Consider the following 20,561-nt stretch of genomic DNA (forward strand, 5'->3'; position numbering starts at 1 on the left):
CCAAAATTGGGAAGAAAAGATCCTGACCAACCTGAGTGTTACAAATGCTGGATACTATATTATGTTCCTCCTGGATAAGCACATAAACTCTTCATGGACTTTGGAAGCCAGCCCCACAATTTTTTTTTAACAAGTGTGTTTGACTTTAGTGTGGTTAAATGCTTGAGTAGCCAGAAGTCTACTTTTAGTTGAATGTGGTTTCACCCTGGTAATTTTTGGCATATCTTACTTTTGACTTCATATTAATTATTGGCCATCTAAATAGATGTTGCTGGCCAACTGATATTTGTATCTGAGAGAAAGTTGTAATATACTTGTCTAGCTATAAATCTTATCTATGAGAAATGGCTTTGAAAATTTGAGATAATTATGTATATATAAAGCACTTTAATTGGTTTAGAACAGGAATCAGTGAAATTACACCTTTAAAAATCCTATACCTGAAATGTATGTTTACTATATTGTCAACTTTTAAGAAATTTCTGGAAAATTCTTCCTGGACTAAGGAATACATGGTATTGTTGTTTTCTTTTTTAATCCTTTTTTAGGGCATTCAAATATAAAAGCCTTCCTGAGCCATGGTGGTTTGAATAGTATTTTTGAAACAATGTATCACGGTGTGCCTGTAGTGGGAATCCCACTCTTTGGAGACCACTATGATACGATGACACGGGTACAGGCAAAAGGCATGGGCATATTGCTGGAATGGAAGACCATTACTGAAGGAGAGCTGTATGAAGCACTGGTGAAAGTTATCAACAATCCAAGGTAAGGTATGAATTAATATGAAAGCAGGTGAAATATATATACCCCAACATACTGTCAATAGTCACTTACTGCCAGGAGGCTATCAGTAAACCAGTTAGAGAAATATCCTTTGGATTCCTGTGTATGATGGCTTGTACATGTTTTCTGTAATTTGATAAATAAAAATAGCAATCATTTGGCCAGCCATGTATGACATCGAATAGTATTTGGCCAGGATTTTCCAAACTGAGAGAGAAACTACAGTGGAACAATCACTGGATCCCTACAGTGTGTCAAATTCTTGTGTCCTTGATCTCATTTTAATACTCATAGCTATGTCACAGTTTTCATTATTCACATTATAGAGTTGAGGCACTTGAGACTCAGATAATGTAAGTAATTTGCCCATAAATATACAGCCACAAGACTAGAAAATTGAGCCAGGATTGCCTGATTCCAAAGCTCCGATGCTCTTTGTACTGCCTGGCCCTGGGTTCCCTTGCACCCGGTATCACTGTAATGCTGGCATTTATTTACTTAGGTGAATGACTAATCTGAATCTTTATATTCTTGAGTTTCTAAAAATTTCTGATGTGTCTTGAATTAATCCAGTTCACAACTGAGTCTCCAAGGGTGGAGAGCTGGCCTGTGCAGTTTTCAACAAAGCAGCAGTTTTCCCCATATTTACGTGGCATTTAATTGATCTTGCATTTCCAATGACATTTGTGTTTGGAAGAGTGTGAGCTTTTTCTGCTTATGTCCATGAATATGGCTTAACACTGTCTTGAGAAACACTGTCATATTTTAAGAAACAACCAACAATCAGGAAAATTATTTCATATAGAATGATGTAGCTATCATAAAAAAGGCTGGATTCAAGCATGCTGAAGTTCCTCACGCTGGCTTATGTGGGCACAGAGGTGGCCTTCCTGCTCTGACCCCTTAAAGGGTCCAGTGTCTTGGTCGTGACCGTGGCACCTGAGGTGGTTTGGTCTATGACCCACATGTATGTTCCCTTCCTGTATGTTCTATAGCTTCACTTTTATTAAAGTCTAGTGGTTTTCAAAACATGATGTTCTTATGAAAAATTATGTGTATCATACAGGCCTCTTAAGAAAGGTTTGTAAAATGCAGCCCTGAAGTACAGTTTTTTGGGGGGTAGTTGCTGACTACAGAGATTGGATTAGTTATACAGACAGAGCAGAAGGTTAGATTACCTACACATAATCAGCCCACCTGTATTCAGTGAGATATAAATAGGGTCAAGTTAGAGACCAGGCTATAGCCTTAGGTCACACTGCAATTAAATAACAACTAGATGGTCTTCAAGGATATGGAAGTACTTGACTTAATAATATTTTTTATTTGTGCAATGAATAAATTTATATCCGCAAAATATTCATATGAGATAATGAATTAATTGCATATTACCCTTGAAAAGTTTAAATATTAACAAGCTTTTGTACATTTAGGGGAGTAGATGTCTTATTCAATATAAAAATGACAATGATTGAGGGAGTATGTTCTTTGCTAAAATTATATGTAAACATATGTATTATATGTATATATGTGAAGTCATTTATGTTTCAAATATATGACAATGTTCCATATTTAACATATAATAATTGAAGAGGCTCATTTGCTTCACTAATGTTGTATCTGAGATATTCTAATTAAACCAGGTAATCTATATTGCTAAGGAAATATTACTTCTTTTTTTTTTAACACATAACTTAAAGGAAATCATTATACACATTAGACATCTCCTTCCCTTACTAGTTGTTTGGATTTGTTTAGTGAGAGCTCTTGCTTTTGTTCTTTGGGAGAAACTATTTGGAATCTGGAAATTTTATCATTTTAAAGCAAGTTGTGGTGAAAGATTGGTAGTTAATCCTTATTAATTTAACACATATGGTTATTAACTTTTAATAGTAGACACTCTCTTATAAAATACCATGTACAAATCACACAGGCCCCTTACAAGGTAATTCTTTTTATTGAAAGGGGTTTTACCCAAAAGATTCCTAGGAATAGTTTAGAAGTGGTTTAAAGTTACCATTTTAATCACACTACTTTTTTTTTTTCATTTTGCAACCTTCATATTCCTACTGAAAGAAATGTTGAATTGTACAACAAACTGCTGAGAGGACAGTGCCACTTAACTCAAAGTTTGAGACCGTTTCTAACATGGAAAACTGCCTTCCCTTCAAACTAATCTTTTGGTGAAATCCCTAATATTCCTTCCCAGCTCATCCATAGACCTGTTACCTCTGAAAGGAGGAGACCTGGGAAATTTGATTGGTTAGTAAGTACTCAGATTTATGAGTCTGCTCCTGGGTAGGAGTGAGAGTTTGACTGACAAAAGAGTCTTTACTGCTCACATAAGTGAGGTCCAGTAAGACTGAGTCAGGACCAGTGAACCTCCTGGAGTCTCATGTGAGGCAGTCGGCAGTTCGGCGGGGCTAGAGGTCAGCTTCCCCACAGAGAATGTTGTGTGCATGTGACCGACCTGTCTGTCATCTCCAGAGAATGGGGCCTATTCACAGGTACATTCAGGTACCTGAGGACAAGGTTGTTTTTATCTTCTTCTCCTTTGTTAAAGTAGAAGGTTGAATTTTATTTTCTAAGATACTGTTTCATTTCTTCATTTTAAAGATGTCCTTTTACTCTGTAAGAATTTCTCACAAAACGAAATAATCAAAAGTTACAAATTTACCTTTTGCCATCAGTTCGAAATAAATGATTACAAATGGTTACAAAACATGGTTAGAATGGCCTCTTAATATTTGGGCAAGGTTTTACATTTTTAAAACAACTGGATTTTTTTATGTGACAGTAATTTTGTTGGGAAGCTATGATGAGGGAGGAAATGTGCGTTGTCTCTTTTTTAGTCATATGATTATTCAAAATACAGGAAAACAATTTAAGAAAACAAATTAACAAACATTTTACCATATTCTTGGTTTCCTCACAAACGTTTCAACACATGATAGGCAATGTGGCTTAGCAGAAAGATCACGGACTCTGGAAGCCAGAAAACACCGCTAAAACTCTAGCTATGTCATTTAGCAAATGTACCATGTCGTTCTAATCATTTCATTGATTTCCTAATCTGCAGTATGGGAATAATAATAAATAATAACATTCTCTCATTTTCTCATCCTATGTGACTCTATAGAAAGAAACCTTCAAGTAACTGCCTTGACTTGCACTTTCTCTCAGTCCTAACACCCTGCTGTTCACTGCTCTCAATTTTGTTCTCATATTTGTTAAAGTTTAATGGTTAGGGCTAGAACTAAGTCATACCCCTCCCCGCAAAAAGGTTATCAAATCAACACTTATATATTAGAGTAGACTTTTTGTTAGGCACTGATGATCCAACAGCTCCAGCCTCACATTTCCAGCTGCCTTCTGGTCCGTACCTTTTCATTATGACCCAAATTGTAATCGTTTCTCTCAGCCATTCAGTGTTCTGCGTTTCCGTGTCCTGTTAATGCTTACCATGTGAAGTCGCCAAGGTTGGAAACCCTGCAGTTACATCTGACCTCTCTCTTTCCTTGGCATTTAATAAAGGCTGTTACCAACTCCTTGCCAGCTCCTCCGCCACACCATTTCCCCTATCTGTCTGATCTCACCACCATGTTGGGGGACAGATTCTCTTGGTCGTTAATGTGGTCTTTTGAATGGTCTTCCCATCATCAGTCTCTTCCCTCCTTTAATCCTCTACCCAAAGCTTTACTAGTTTAACAGCCTGTCTCCCTGATCTAATGGTTCCTTGGTTCTAAGAATCTACATGTTTTGTCATTCTGTAGACCCACAGGCAGGACTCACCTTCTTCCAATCTAACTTCCAACCAAACAGCTCCCGTGCTATATGCTCTCTGCAAACCACTTTGGTCTGGGCACACTCTTGTTCTCCCACTTGGCTTATCATGTTTTTGTGTCCAAACTTTTGATCCTCTATAAGGCACAGCTCAAGGGGCCACACCCTCCGTGGTGTGTTTGCAGTCCCTCCAACTAGAAATTGTTTCTTATATCTGAACAATGCAAACTCTAATCAGCAATCCATGCTCAAGAAGTGTTTGGCCATGTGTCAAAGATTGGCACACAAATGTACAATTACATGTTTCCAGTAAAAATTTTTACATGATATTTTATAACTTTTTGTGATTATCCTCTTTAGCTGATTAGCCATTTAAAAGAGTGTTTTCTTTATACATACTTATATACCTGCATACATATGCATAAACATGACACACTACATATAACTTCATAGTGGCGTTTTTCATTTCCTTGTCATCTTTTTAATTAATGTAATAACCTTACACCACCACCTAATGTTATTTTGAATCAGAACAAAATTTAATTTCAGTGCTAAAAAAGGATATTGGGAAAAAGTCCAGCAATTTCTCCATCTCTCTGTTTTAGAATCTAATAAATTCACTCCTCTTCCTTGTTGAGAGTCATTGATAAATAGCATTTATAAGCATGTGGAGAGAAGAATCACATGTGTGTAAGAGGTATGATATAGTACAGAAAGAGCATGGGGTTTGGAGTCGGAAAAAGTTGAATCTGAATCTCAACCTTGTAACCATAATCAGCTTACTTAGTCTCTCTGGTTTTTATTTCCCTTACCTGTTTAAAATTTATTTTTTTGTGTTAATATAAGAAAATGTACTTAATGAAGTTAACACAATGCCTGGCACACACTAGGTACTTAATAAAGGATAGCTTTTTCAATTTATTTTCCTCATTTTTAGATTGAGAGAGTCCTGATTTTGAATGTTGTATCTACATCATCATTCTGTGTTTTGCCTCTACTCCATAGCTACCGACAGAGGGCCCAGAAGCTTTCAGAAATCCACAGGGATCAGCCTGGCCACCCTGTCAATCGGACTGTCTACTGGATAGATTATATTCTTCGTCACGATGGAGCCCATCACCTACGTGCCGCTGTCTATCAGATCTCCTTCTGCCAGTACTTTTTACTGGATATTGCCTTTGTGCTTTTGCTTGGTGCTGCCTTGTTTTACATCTTCTTGTCCTGGGTGACAAAATTTATCTACAGAAAAATCAAAAGTTTGTGGTCTAAAAATAAGCACAGCACAGTTAACGGACATTACCATAACGGAATCCTCAATGGCAAGTACAAAAGAAATGGTCATATTAAACATGAAAAGAAGGTAAAATGAGCCAACAGCCCATGTGATAGGAACAAATCTGTTCAGTCATTGAATTGTTATTGCTATAATTTAGTCTAACAATCACTAAGGTAAAACATCAGTAAACAATTCTAATACTTCCTTATCTGATCTTACTAACAAAATTCTGTGGAATTAAGATGGCTGTAAAAAGCACAAACCTAAAATGCAAAAATGTATTTTATTCAAATACTGATACAGAGAGTTTTCGCACTGAACCTTTTAGAAGCCTTAATTATTTAAATCAATTAAGTGACCATGTCAGACCTTAGTTTTAAATCTTGATATGTGTGTGTCCCAGATAAGTAATAGTTTCTTTTCTCTTTAAAAGGTTTGCTTATGTGTGTGTGTGTGTATGTGCGTGTATTCCCTATCTAAGAGAATTTTTAGCTGGCTGCTTGTTACATTTGCTGAAGGTACAACAACATATTCAGGAAGGAAGTACAAAGATGGGATTCAAATGTTTCTCTTCTAGAATGTAACATATGTGAACTCAGAACACCACCAACACTTTCCCCTCAAAACTGAATGCAGAGGAAGAAAATGAAAAGATAAATGGCACCATTTTTTGTAATTTTTTTGGCTTTGTTTTAATTTTTTGTCAAGTTTTTTTTTTCTTTTCGTACAGACTCTGGACACTTCTATGGGGAAAACCATAGGCATAAGTAAATGTATAAATTGGCTGTCATATTTTACTTTTATTTTCTCCCTAACAATAATTTGACCCTGGAAAAAAATTTTCGATTTTTTTTCTATTTCATTTTAATGAGTCACATTATGTTAAATGCACAATTAAGACAAAGCAACAAAGCTGACTTTTATTCAGAGTACTGGAGATAATTACTTATAGGGCATCGTTAAAGAGGGCCATTATTTGAATGTTTTTGTAATTGTTTGATGGCTTGTCTATAGTGTAATTTTGAACATTAGGTGTTCTCTTTCCAAAGTTTTAACTTTAAAAACCATCTTCTTCATCCCTTTGGTTGTCTGGGGCACACAATCTTTATTACATAGGTGCCAACATTTAATTCTTTTAAAGGGAACATTTGCATTTCTTCATATGGTACCTGCTTTGTCTGAGAGGTTTGAGATTTAACAAATCAAACTTTATGTGATATACAGAAGGGACAGAGAAATTACACCACTTGTTTGTGAAAATGAGTTCCTACTTCCCTCCTCACTCAGACTACATACCCCTCAGCAGCCTTTTCCAGTTATTGTGGCTGACATGGAGCCAGGACAGTATTCATCTGAGACTAGGGATGCAAGTCACAGACATCATAAAATCAGGACCTCCCAGCTGAACCATTCATTAGTTGGCAACTATGAGTTTATTCCATGTCATTCTGTTTACTTGGCATTTGCACTACACATATTGAGTGTATGCTTTATTTATTCGTAGTTTGAAATCCTGTGTCTGACAGCTTAGAGTAGGAAAATACAACATTTACCTAATGACATTCACTAACATGGGAAGAGTTGTGAAAATTCTAGAATGCTGTAAATCCTTGTCATACACCATGACATACAACTTCATTACACTCCCACCAGGAGCCATTCTCCTAGACTTAGAAATAATGTCACAAGTAAGTTTCTAATGTACAACGCAGACAAATGTACTGCTCTCTGAATACTTGAAGAAATGGTGTTATACATATAAGCCTATTATACCTTTTCACAATCTTTTAGTGTTGCTGATAAAAGGGAAAAAAAGATGCAGGCAATGAATGGTGGGATGGTAACAGGACTTAGAGTGTATGAATGAGCTGATTTTACATTTTTGGAATTGGATGAAGTTGACAGTAAGCACTCACTGGATGATTAAGCATAAATTAATCTCCACTGTGATAAAAACTTAATAAACATCATTTAAAAATAGAGAAATGTTGGAATAAAATTTTTATTCAGACTTTATTTCAAGCTATTATGTATGTCCAATATAAACATGTTTCTAAGATAATTCTCCCAACTTTTATATGTGTATATGAGTATGAAAACAGTGTGTTATATGTGAGAATGTTTTTTTTTACTATTATTAAACAGAGGGATTTACATCAACATGGATCTTAAAATTGTCCCATAATTAAGAATGTTGAGTGTAGGTTTTTACTGATCATTGTTGTTTTTTCCTAGTAAGCTGATTGTTAGCCAGTTTTGGTAAATAGAATGATTTAAAATTTTCCACACTTGGGCTAAATTCTCTAATAAAGTAAAGTTTTCAAGAAGGTATTTATTCATTTATTTTTTTAAAAAGAGCCTCTGCAAATATTTCCATAGCTGGTCATCATCATGTCAAATGCAAATGAAAATTAAGACATGCATCCATTTTTCCCTCTAGAGCTGTAATTTTTAATATCCCTCCACATAGAGATGGGGCAGAATTTGGATGTCCAGGATTAGAGGAATCTAATGTTTGGACTAAAGCAATGGTTATTGACTGAAGTTGAAGAAAGCTAGAGATTCTCTCTTGAGAACATAGAAACTTTGTATTATATTTTGGGAATATTCTTAGACTCCCAAGTACTACATTTATCATTTTTTGGTAAGGTCTCCTCTGGTGTTTATTAACTAAGGCTGTGGGGGTACAGTCCTCAAAGAGTCACCTCTGAACTTTACCCAACTACGTATTTTCTACCCTACCCCTAGACTGTAATACACAACAACACCCTACTCTGACTGGGCTGGGATCCACCAGGTGGGATCCTCAGAGGACACTAATTCAAAAAGCCTGTTCACATGATCTGATATCTGCACCTGCCTTCCTTCTTCCCTGCTAGGAACCAATAGCAGTGAGGCACTGCAGACTGAGGAAGTGGCACCCTGGGATTTCTTCACTCATTTCCTGCTGCTGTCAAGACTGTAGGAATATTTGCTCTCAGATGACCTAATAGAGTCTGATAACCTGCCTCGGTGCCCTGCTTCCAGCTTCACTTTGTACTTAGGCATTATGGGGCATAAAAATGCACTGAAATTAACATAAAAGTGGTTCAGTTTGTTACGAAAACATCTTGTAGATATTGCTATTTATAAACGGTAAGTACCTTCTCTGAAATAAACAACTGCAATGAATTGAAGAAAGAATACTTATTTATCCACAAGAACTTAGATTAGAAACTGCCATGGCAAGGGGTGGTGGCATCCATCCAACAGTGTTGTCTGTCATGTACCAGATAGTATGTTAGATACCCAGGGAACTTACATAGAAGGGCAACGTCTCCTTCTAAGATCTTGTTCTAGTGGGAGACACGGACACATAAGTAATTATATGGAAAGTGCTGAAGGCTATAGTAGACATACGTGCAGAATACTATGGGACTATTTAGGAGGCAATAAAACTTCAGAGAAGTCCTGGTATGCACCAGAGGACTCCACACTCAACTACTGGCTTGTTTTGTGGCCATTCATACAACTCCCATGTCATAGCTGCTTCGTCAGGAGTATCCTCACAATCTTTAACTTTTGAATTCCTTATTTGTATAATAATAACCTCATGGGCTCATCATGAATAAACACACACACACATATTTACACTGGCTACTATACTAAATGCTTTTAAAGTTGTGTGTGCATTTAAAACACTTAGCATAATGGCCAGCACAGAATGAGCGCTCAAACCTGTGGGGTTCATTCTGGGTACACTGACTAATCTCTTTTATGTTTTTGGGCTTTCAGTTTTTGAAAGTTGTTTAAAAATTGTTTTATTTATTCATTCACCAACCATTTGTTGAGTCTTCTGTCCACCCAGTGATGTCAGGTCCCTGCAGTGCCCTACAGGTGTCTTTGTTATGTTTTGTCTCCTCTCTTCATAGCTGAGCTCCTCAGTGAATCCCAGAATGCTACTAAAATTAAATGACTCCACTTTGCAAAGAAAAAGTTTAAAAGTGAGAGAACCAAAGTTAAGGTGATGAAACAACTTCAAGGGATGATTCAGTGATCTGTTTCACTACCAAAAGTGTAGTTGATTCTACTTCATTCTTGCTTCTAAGTAATTCAACTGGTTTATAAATATAAAATCACATTAGAGAATGCTTCTTTGCAACTGGTATAATCAAAAACATTTTGAAATGGAAAACTTTTAAAACTTAAGAATTGTATGAATACTATTAGTGAAAATTCTTCCCAGAATATGCATTAAAGAGTTCCCTTCTCGGAGAACGTAAGATTTTTAGCGAGCTTTTAAAAACATGTTTCATGCAGAAATGCTAGCAAAATTTTTGCAGATATAAAAAATATGTTTCCAGCAAATTCTTGTTAGAAATGCCTTAAAATCCATACAATTAAAGTATATTCATACTGCCATTTTTCTACAAATTCTGCAAATTATTACAAGTTCTCAATCACTAAGGTGTTGGGTAGTTGACTTGGGGCTGGACAGAGAATGGCATGGAAGCCCTCAAGTATTCCAAATTATGGAAATCAAAAGACAAACAATAATTACATTATTCACAGTCTTTACTTCTGGGTAAATAGGACATAATTTAAGAAAGATATAATTAATATAGTCCACAAGATTACTAATGATATGCCTAGTTAGTGTAATAAAACCAGCAGTTTTTTTCAACAGGGCACTTGTGGGTAAAATTGTAACACTTCCAGAATATCTTGCCTGGCTTTAGAACATCTGCGTATCAATAGGTGTTCAGTGGTGGAAAGAAGTATGGCTTTAGTGCATTTGTATCATTCATCAGGGGTGGAGAGAAGTGCATCTCCATATCAATGGGTAATTACCTGGGCAAGGAGGGCTTATCTGTACCTGAGAGGTGAGGAGGAGGACCGGTTTTGTTTCTGCTAGAACAGGAAAGAGAAGGGCCGGCACTGCAGTTTGTGAGCCATAAATAGATTTTAAACTTTATTTCTCCCTTTGACTGATTTCGGTTTTTAGAGATATTTTTTCCCAGGATTTCCTCTCCCCGGACTTACACCTGGTGCAGTTGGTAGGATTCTTCTGAACCCAAAATCTGCTGTAATAGGTGCGATCTTTGGGAGGGCCGCCCCAAGAAATGATGGGGAGAAGTGGCACGCGCACCAAGGGACATGTGTCTACACTTGTGTGGTCGTGGAGGCACCACCACCGCTGCTGGCCATGCCGACCCCGGCCTGTGACCCAAGCCTAAGGCTGCCACTGCTGCTGCTCCTGCTGCCGGCTGGAGCCTGGCCACAACCATGGAAAGGAGCAGAGGTCAAGGTCACCTTGAAGCAACAGATTGCTGTGTACCATGCCTTGCTGGCTACAGAGCCCATCGCCGTGACAGCTCCGACCAAGGTAATAATCGCCTATCCCATCGTGGGGTGGGTGCGAGACTGTACCCAAAGGCCACGAGTGGTGTGGCACAGGCATTTACTCTCATGTTGTTAGGCAGGAAAATAGATATGAGCAGGGTGGAAAGAGAAAAAGGCCAGAAAGTCCACTAACAAAGACCCAAAATTAATCGATTAAAGCTCAAAAAGCCAAGAGCAACTTGGCCTGGAATATTTGAACATTTCCCAGATAAAGGAAGGTACCTCAGCATAGCCTGTTGTGCCCAAAGTCATGAATCCCAGAAGACCGCAAAGGAGCCAACACCGATGCAAAAGCAAAGAGCCTTTATTCGAGCTAGCTCGAGCTCAATCTCTCATCTACACCAACGCAGTGGCAAGATGCCAGAGAAAGAGAGCGCGTTTTCCCCAGAACAAAGGTTTTATGGGTTTCCAGGGCTGTTTGAGGGGGTGATGGCCGTGGCCCTGGCTGATTGGCTGGGCCTGGGGGTAGTTGGAGGGTGATGAGTCGTGGCTTTGGTCAGTTGGCAGGGTCCAGGGGTGGTGGGTGTTCTTGCTAACTGGAGGGGAGAGAGGGACTAAGCTCCGATTGGGTGAAATAAGATCCAGGTCCCGATTGGCTGAAATAGGATCCAGGTCCCAATTGGCTGAAATAGAATCTGGGAGCTTGCCCTTTCATTCCCCCCTTTCTCTGGATCCTAAGGGACCCAATCATGGGTCTAATAAGGTTTTGCTGTTGTAAGGAGATAAAGGCTGATACTGTTGTCTTAGCACCATTAGCTGAACTGTATTAATTCTATCTTTAATAAAAGTTATCAGTTTATTGAGGATACATGGTCTAAAGGTAAGCAGGAGTAACAAGATTACTAGGGGCTTGTATTGAGCATGGAGGACTATCAGTTGGACAGCCCCCACGTGGTCTCTGACAATCTGGACCAGCCTGTTGATGATACAGGGCTCAAGGGTTAGTAAAAGGAGTAGGATAGCAAGGGGTCTTTGAATATTAAAGATAATTTCCTGCCTTTATTTCTCTCTGGGACACTGGCGCCTTGGTTTGGGCGCACATCAAAAGACTGCGTGCCCAGCCTCTAAGGTGGGCTGCGATATTGTCTATTTGCTAAAGAATCCTGCCTTTTACTATGCCGTCTACAGCTGGGTCTGCATGCTAAGTCAGTTGCTCAGCTTGCAAAATTACCTCGTCAGATCTGAAGGAGGAAAGACAGCACATAGGCCTGGGCCTTTTAGTATGCTAAAGTGAATCTTATACACGATTACAAATGATTAGCATAATAAAATATGTGCTACTCTTCCTTATCTGGGGAACATTAACTGATCTCACTGAAGAATGATTCTAGAGCTTAATGTTCAACATAGTTTTAGTAGGGGGGGGTTCTAGCATGTAGTTACATTGCTCTGATTGCAAATATCCTGCCTTGCTTTCTCCAGAGGCTCCCACTTTATTCTGTCTAAGCGTATGGTCCCCTTCTCATTCTCCCCTCTACAGATAGAGACTCTAGCTGCTGCTAGGGGAAAAGGGGCGATGACCGCTCTGGCTGCTTCGTGCTGAGAAGGGGGCGCAGTAAAGGGTGCAGCGAGGTCTCCATCACTGGTCAGTTGAGAGGGCCTCAGAAGGTTGGCGCTTCTATTCTGGGTTTCATTTCTATTACTATTTGCAGTTTTGTGGCTTCTAGGCAAGATAGAACAAATTGTGTTATTAGGTTATGTAGCAACATCTGGAGTTGGATTTTCCATTCTGGAAGGACAAACTTGATGAGATTAAGAATGCATGGTTGAATATGAGAACTAGAAATAGTAAAACTTTAATTGCAATGATAGGAGAAAACTAAAATATCTGGAAAATCATAGCTAGATATTTTGAAGAAGCTGGAATTCTGGATCTAGTTTATGTCTCAATGACTAGTATTAGGATTTTGAATGGATAAGGCCGCGTTATTGCAACAATACTTTTCTCTAAAATCACTCTCATTTTTATTAGAAGTAACCAGGTTAAGAAAATAATTAACAGCTGGCTTGATTATTTGCATAAGTGCAGCAAGAAGAGCAATTGATTACCCAGGCTCTTTTAAATATGCTTTGCTGGAACTTTCTGTAAGGAATTTCAGATTGAACTTTTAAAGGCCTCTTGAGGCCAGACAGCCAAGCCAGACTTGCCATCAGGCTTTGCCTGTAGTACCTGTAGATTTGGATGAATTCCTCTCTTCTCGAGGTCTCTGAGACATCCTGAGATTCCTGCACCTGCCAGGAAGTGACTTTCCTTACTCACCTGGTAAGGCTGCTGGGAACTTCGTAAGCAAGGTACCAGGCCAGTTCTTCCAAGGGGCTTCATTGGGGCTTTGTTGGCTTTATAAAGTCAACCTTAGTTCCTTAAAGCTGATCATACCTTTATGCATGTGTCTCTCAGGTATGACATTCCAGTCAAAGCCTTGGTGGTATAACCTGTGTTTTTAGTTGGTCCTCTTATAAGGAAAGCAGGTTCTTATTGAACTTATGCAAATAAACATACTGCCATGAAATATAAAAATAGTCACTGAGAGTTTTTAAATTCTGGAGGGATCAGGTAGAAAGATAAAGTTTCAATTCTGCTTATAAAGATAGTTATTTAATAAACTGTTGTCAGCTTAAGAGAAAAAGCTTAAAGCACTTTATCAGCAATATCTGAAACAAAAAGCCACAAAATCATCTTCTTTAGTTTACTTAACCCTATGTAACTAATACTTGTTCTGCTGAAATTTAGTTCTTTACTAGTTTAGGAATAATAAAACAGTGACTATAAATGACAAAAGACTTACAAATGACAATGGCTAAAGATCTGATGAGAGCTTACTGCAAGACAGTTGACGTAAGGAAATTCAGATATTTCTGTAACAAAAAAACATTCAGTAACAAAGTTTAGCATCATTCCCTTTGACAGTGCTTTCCAGGTAATTAAGCAGGTAAGTATATATCAGATAAATAAGCCAAATTAGTCAAATACTTTCTCCAATGAGAAAAAAATTCCTCTGACATGTTCCAGGGGCCCTCTGGAAAATATCAGAGTTAACTAGAGGTAAAAGTACCTTTTTGAATTTGATTTTGGGAAGTTGTCAGAAGAAAGTTTATTTGGCACTTGCTTAAATAGTATTATAGGTTGCTATGAAGCAATACTTACCCATTTAACCTGAATGACAACAAAATACCTCAAAGGCAAATGAAGAAGGTTACACAGTTGTTAACATAGTTTAGCTTTTAGTCCTTTTAATATTAAGATCTCATTTTCTTCAATACTCAGACAACTCATTGAGACTTTAAGCATGAGAAACTGCTTTGATAAAACAATTAGAGAACCCTTTGTAATCTTTCAACAGAAAAAGCAGATTAACAGTTAAGAAAACCTAGTCTTTTTAACTGAAAACAAAATTCTAATTTTGCTGTGTACTTGATACTGAGACTCATTTGCTTTAATTTTATATAGCATGACCATATCAATTCTTTCACAAACTTTCTACAACTTCCTTTTACATTCAGTTCTCCCTCTTTAAATAAACAGCTGTACTTCAGAACAAAGTTACTTTCTTTTATCAAAAGACACATTCTTTAGCATGTAGAACGAATTTCCATTCCTTATACTTTCTCTTATTAAAACATACATCTTTTAGCATACAGAAATGTTTTATTACTTTAAGTAGTTTTAATTAGAACTTAAAACCATTAGAAACTTTAATTTTCAGTGAACACTGAGAAGTAGGCTATTGTAAACGGTTACACTAGCATTCTTTAGATTGACAAATTTATGAACATTTTATAATTTCTGTAACTATGAGCTTTACAGCACAATCTCTCACTAAACATAAAGTATATCTTCTTAACTTAGCAAAACTTTAAGGTTTTAGGTTACCACAAAGATTCTCAGGCTGTAGGTAGGTATACACACTGTAACACACAATTAAAAAGGTGTTCACTTGCCACACTCATTTAGTTCACTCATTCGTAACAACTATGCTAGATTACTTACAAGACCTTTACTGAATATTAGACAAAGCCAAGCCGTTAAGCATTTTATTCTTAAAAGATTTAGCAGATAACATTGACTTAAATGACCTTAGGTAAATTTAGGCAGCTGATAACTACAAGGACATGCGGGCCTCAGCCAAACTCAAATTAGCATTAATGCTTAACATTTTTTATCAGATTTTCTGGAAGTTTTAGAATGCCTAATTTTCACAAGCGCTTGTCTTTAAATCAATTTCATTAATACCATCCGGAGGTAGAAAGATATTTTCATTTACACACTTAGACACACAAACATACAGATTGAGACATAATGATAACGTTCCCTCTGGCAGCCATCCGACATTGAAAACTGGCTACTCACAAGAACAAAAAGTGTGCCACCGACCCTTCTGGACTTCCACACTGAGGTTGTTAGCTCTCCCCCTAATATCTTTAACCTGTAAAAGAGTGGTTGGATTAAATGCTCCCTCTGGCAGCCAGCCAACGTTAAAGGACGGCCACTCGGAGGTGCAGAAAACATGAAATTTTCCTTTCCTGATGTCCGTGCTCAAATTGTGAGCTCTCTCCCTAACGTCTGAGAAAAATGGTCTGTCATGAGAGTTTATAGTTCATGATCCATGATCAAAACTGGAAGTTTCTGTGATATGACTGCCCTTGCATTGTTCACCATGTAAGAACTTGTTCACCATGTAAGAACTTGTTCGTTATGCTTCAGAAGATTGGATACTGTTGAGAGTTAGGCTTGTGGTTGATTAATGATTGTGTATTGAGTCCCCTATACAGAATTTTATTTTTGTTAATAACCATTTGATCAATAAATATGAGAGGTGCCCTCTCAGCACCACTCTTGAGTTATTGCCTTGAGTTCCCTGGCTGGTCCTTTCAGATCTTTGGTATCTCATCGTGTCTCCTCCCTTACCTGTGGGTCAGGGGCAGGGGGAACCGACAAATGTGACTGGCCATTTGCCTTTGGCATTCCCCAGGGAATAATGAAGCAGATGCATTGGCCCAGGTGTGCTGGCTAAAAGGAAAGCTTGCCTCTGATGTGGCCCAATGGCTACATCAGCGTTTGGTGCACACGGGGCAAAAGACAATGTGGGCTGTAGCCGTTGGTGGGTCTTGCCATTGACCTTTGGAGAAGTCAGCTGATCCCAGAAGGAGTGCCGTGCACGTGGTGCAAATCATCAAACCACCAAGAGGGGCCTAGACATCTCTTTGCAGCCTATGGCCCATTGCCAGTGATTGAGAGCAATCAAGGCACCCACTTTATTGGACATGTATTTCAAGGATGGGTGCAGCAATTAGGAATAAAATGGATGTAGCATTGGACATTTCAACACATGAATCGGCTATGGCTGTCTCCTCTGGCACCTTGGGGAAAAGACCTGGAAGCTGGCCTCCTGTGTATTCCTGGAATAACAGAAAAGTGGCCCCGCACAATCATGGTTATTTGCTTCTACAGTCCTTGTGTCCTGGATGTGCCCTCTGGCTGCATCTGCTGCATGATGGCTAGAATGGACAAGCTTTGGACTTAGACTGCCTGGGACTTTGAACCTAGCTGAGTCCTCTGGCTTGAGAATTATAATGACTGTGCTGCTGTTGTCAAGAAAAAAATGCTTGACTTTGTCTAATGTTTGGTAAAAGTTTTGTGAGCAATCTAGCATAGTTGTTAGGAATGAGTAAACGTGTAGAAACCTATTTTGTGCTTAGTGAGAGACTATGCTGTAAAGTACACTTAATCTGCATAGGCTGAATCCTCTGGCTTGAGGATTATCAAGATTTTATTGCTGTTGCTATTGTATGTTATTAGATAGGTCGGAAGAGAGGGAATGAGTAAATTGTAAAATGAGATTTCTGGAGGGGTGGCCTGTGGATAAAATTGTAACATTTCCAGAATATCTCGCCTGGCTTTAGAACATCTGCATATCATTAGGCATTCAGTGGTGGAAAGAGGTATGGCTTTAGTGCCAGGGGTGGAGAGAAGTTCATCTCCATATCAATGGGTAATTACCTGGGCAAGGAGGGCTTATCTGTACCTGAGAGGTGAAGGGGAGGACCGGTTTTGTTTCTTCTAGAGCAGGAAAGAGAGAAGGGCCCCAGACTGCAGTTTGTGAGCAATAAACATTTTAAACTTTATTTCTCCCTTTGACTGATTTCGGTTTTTAGAGGTATTTTGCCCCAGGATTTCCTCTCCCCAGACTTAAAGCAATATATAACTGAAGTTAAGACTGAAATTTATATGAAATTACAGTTATTATCAAATTGTCAAATAAAAGTCATTGTCAACTATGTTATTGTCCAATAAATTTCCAGGTGCAGATTTCATGCTTCATATTGCACAACCCATGTTCCTTCCTTACCCGGTCTCCCACCTTATTGCTTCCAAGTTTCTGATTTCCTCCCCTGGATTTTCTGCTATTTGGTGTTTAATTTAGAGTTGCCCTACTACTTCCAGGTTTATGGGGCATCAGCTGTGTTTATGTAACTTAAGCTTTTGATTTTTAATAGAATATGGAAACAAAATTGGAAGTTCAAGCATTCTAAATTACAAAAGACCAAATGGAGAAAATGGCCAGCTGTGTTATAAAATCTTTTGCCTGCAGTAGCTGAAGGCCATTTCGAATGTAAGGTCCATCAGAAACAATGACTCTGCAGAGAGAGCTGCTTCCTTAAGGGCTGGGGAGGAACATGAAGGCTACATGACCCCCCTCCACCCCCTCCCGGGTGAGTCCTGCCTCCCTCTGGCCCTGCAGGCCTCTGGCTGGGGGACAGCAGGAACTGGTTTGGGATATAGCTCAGTGATCATTAAACTGTCAAGCTCCATGTACCCTTTTTTACCCCTGCTGACCAAAATTTTATAAACTGGTTTGTACATTCCCTTTCTCCAGTGGAAGCCTGCCTCTTAAATTTGTTATTGATGTTCATAAATTGATCTTCTGCACCAGGATGCATTTTCTCTCTGATCCTCTCTGACAGCATTGCTTTTTCTCCTGATACTGACAAAAGATGCTGGAACTGCAGCCAGCTGTCCGGTGGAACCAGAGAAAGGTCCAGGGCTGAGACGTGATAGACGTTCCAAAACTTATCTCAGCCTAGGATTACAATGGGTTTATCTGCTGGTGGCAGTAACCAGAAGGTGTGGATAGCAAGGCAAGAACAACCTGGGAAGGAGGCATCAAAGCAAACCAAAAACTACATTAGGCACGCCTCTCCTGCTTTTCAGTGTTTTATCTGCTGGCTCTATTCCAGTAGCGATTGCAGAGAGGCTGATCTGGGTTGGACGGATCGTTCCTCCAGCCAGACACTTTGTACCGAGGAATGGTAAAACACCTTTTCTTGTTTTCACCAGAGAGAAGGTGGGAAAGGGCAAAAGCGAGCAAGAATCTTTAAAGGTCTTGAATATAGGAGCCAGAGAAGTCAATGGGATTTGGCAAATGCCAGATTTTGACAATATCCAGATATCCACATAGGTGTGCAAGCCCTGTTGTGTCACCCATGTCCTAGTGATGCAGCTGTCCACAAGAACAGGTGAGGTCCCAGAGCGTGTGACTGTACCACTGGAGGGCGGGTAGAGTCGGCTGGTGTATTTGTGCACAGTAACATGGAAAGGCACAAAACATATCCCTGCTGCTACAGTTTATTTCCTCAAATAAAAGGGAAATAATAGCAATTTAATAACTTCTTATTCTCCAATTTTAAAAGTGAACAGATTAAAATTAGTATTTGATTATGTGGAATTTTGTTTTACGGCCAAATGTGTTCTATGAGTCTACAACTTCAGCTGTCAGCTCTAGGACATCTTCAAAAGAATTAAGACCTAAAAAAATGTTAACTTTTTTTCCCACATTAAAATGTTTTCTGTTTACCAGTCTAACACCTCTGATACCCTTCCATATCTCCTCCTGCTATTCCCACATCACTGCTTAGGAAATGACTCCGAGATTTTTATGGTAAATGTTTTCAAATTCCTCACACAACGGATTCTATGAAAACTAGATGGAAAAGAAACAGATGGAGGAAATAATACAGTTTTAAAAGGTGTTTTAGTTTCTCTATGATTTCATGCCACTTACATTGCTGTAACTTTTTATTCTATTAAATAAATAGTAGCCATCTAGTTTTCTTCTTACATGATTACTTTATACTACTCAGGCTTTAAAATTTCAGTCTTGAGAATGTCATCCTAAAATCCTTTTAGCAAGTACAGAGGAAGACTAATTATTACACCTTTCCTTAACCTCCAGAAAACATAAACCCTCTAGTCATGCGATTTAATGGAATAATTATTGCTCTACATGACTGTGTATGGCATAGGATGCCATGTTTGTTACTTTTGAGGTTTTCTTATAATCTTTGCTTTTGGACCCCAATTGTAAACAAAAATATGTGAGCTGTGGGTTACTTGTTAGTTTTTGGCTATAACGCAGAGAATTGTTCAAGGCTACCTGTTCCCTGACTCACTGAGGTTCAGACTCTGCAGACCCTTACCAGCCACCTCAAATGCTCTGATTAATTCAAGGTCGGAGAACATCTTGTTGTTAGCCTCATACAGCTCCAGTTGTTCTTGTTCTGGGTTTTCTCCTCCTAGAAGACGCTCCAATTCATTGTAAGTTAAACACCCATTTGCATTGCTGTCAGCGCTGTAGAAAAACACTTAAAGATCTATGGAAAGGAAACGCTTCATATATTTCAACTCAAATTTTCAATGGAACCCAAATAACTGTCACCCTTTCTCCTTGTTGGGTTGGTTTTTCTTTTCCTCAGACGTACCCAGGTCATTTTTATCTTCTGCCTCAGCATTTGCTGACATTTTTAACGAGTCAATTATCCTTTACCTTTCTTTGAACACTCAGTTTAATGCCTCTCTTCATTCTACTCTGAATTTTGATAATTATGCTTCTGTTATCTGTGTCCTTGTGGTGTTTTATAGTTCTCTATTTTTCTTTGTTCTCTATTTGCTTCATTTATTAATGCAAGCATATTAACATATTAATGGAGTATTCTCCTTCATATATACTACAGTTCTTGATAGATCTATTGGGTCTTCTTCCTTTCCTGAAACTGTCACTGAAAGCATCCGTCTGACTAACTTGTGATGCTCTTTTTATCCCTAGTCCTTGACTTACTGTGCTTACATTCACTTCCTACCTCCTAGTTTTCTAACATTTCTTAATTTTACAAAAGATGCCTACTCGTTTTGCTATCAATTCTGAATATACTGACATCTCTTATACTGTTGGATGTCATCTGAAAAGTGATTTTAGTTTACATATAATCAAATGTTTCTTGGTTTATAACACCACTAAATAACATTCCTTTGTCAGTATTCTTATTATCCACTGCTCTA

At 38.4% G+C, this 20,561-nt stretch overlaps 1 protein-coding gene and 1 long non-coding RNA gene across 4 annotated transcripts in view; one reads left to right on the top strand and one right to left on the bottom strand.

Annotated features, from left to right (window-relative positions):
- The window catches only part of UGT8 (UDP glycosyltransferase 8), an 84,586-nt gene extending 76,414 nt beyond the window's left edge, over positions 1–8,172 (top strand). For all 3 annotated transcript variants that reach the window (XM_036920793.2, XM_036920794.2, XM_036920792.2), the window contains 2 exons: positions 549–768; positions 5,575–8,172. In XM_036920793.2, coding sequence (XP_036776688.1) covers positions 549–768; positions 5,575–5,938 — 584 coding nt within the window. In that variant the 3' untranslated portion in view covers positions 5,939–8,172. The remainder of the gene's footprint in view (positions 1–548; positions 769–5,574) is intronic.
- A 3,343-nt stretch (positions 8,173–11,515) lies between these two features.
- Positions 11,516–13,783, bottom strand: LOC130683830 (uncharacterized). The gene is made up of 2 exons (XR_008997830.1): positions 12,749–13,783; positions 11,516–11,763 (listed from the first exon to the last, which is right to left on the bottom strand). It is a non-coding gene; the product is annotated as an uncharacterized LOC130683830 (long non-coding RNA).
- Positions 13,784–20,561: the final 6,778 nt, after the last annotated feature.

This window comes from Manis pentadactyla, chromosome 5 (assembly GCF_030020395.1).
Source record: "Manis pentadactyla isolate mManPen7 chromosome 5, mManPen7.hap1, whole genome shotgun sequence".
In the NCBI taxonomy this organism is placed as follows: domain Eukaryota; kingdom Metazoa; phylum Chordata; class Mammalia; order Pholidota; family Manidae; genus Manis; species Manis pentadactyla.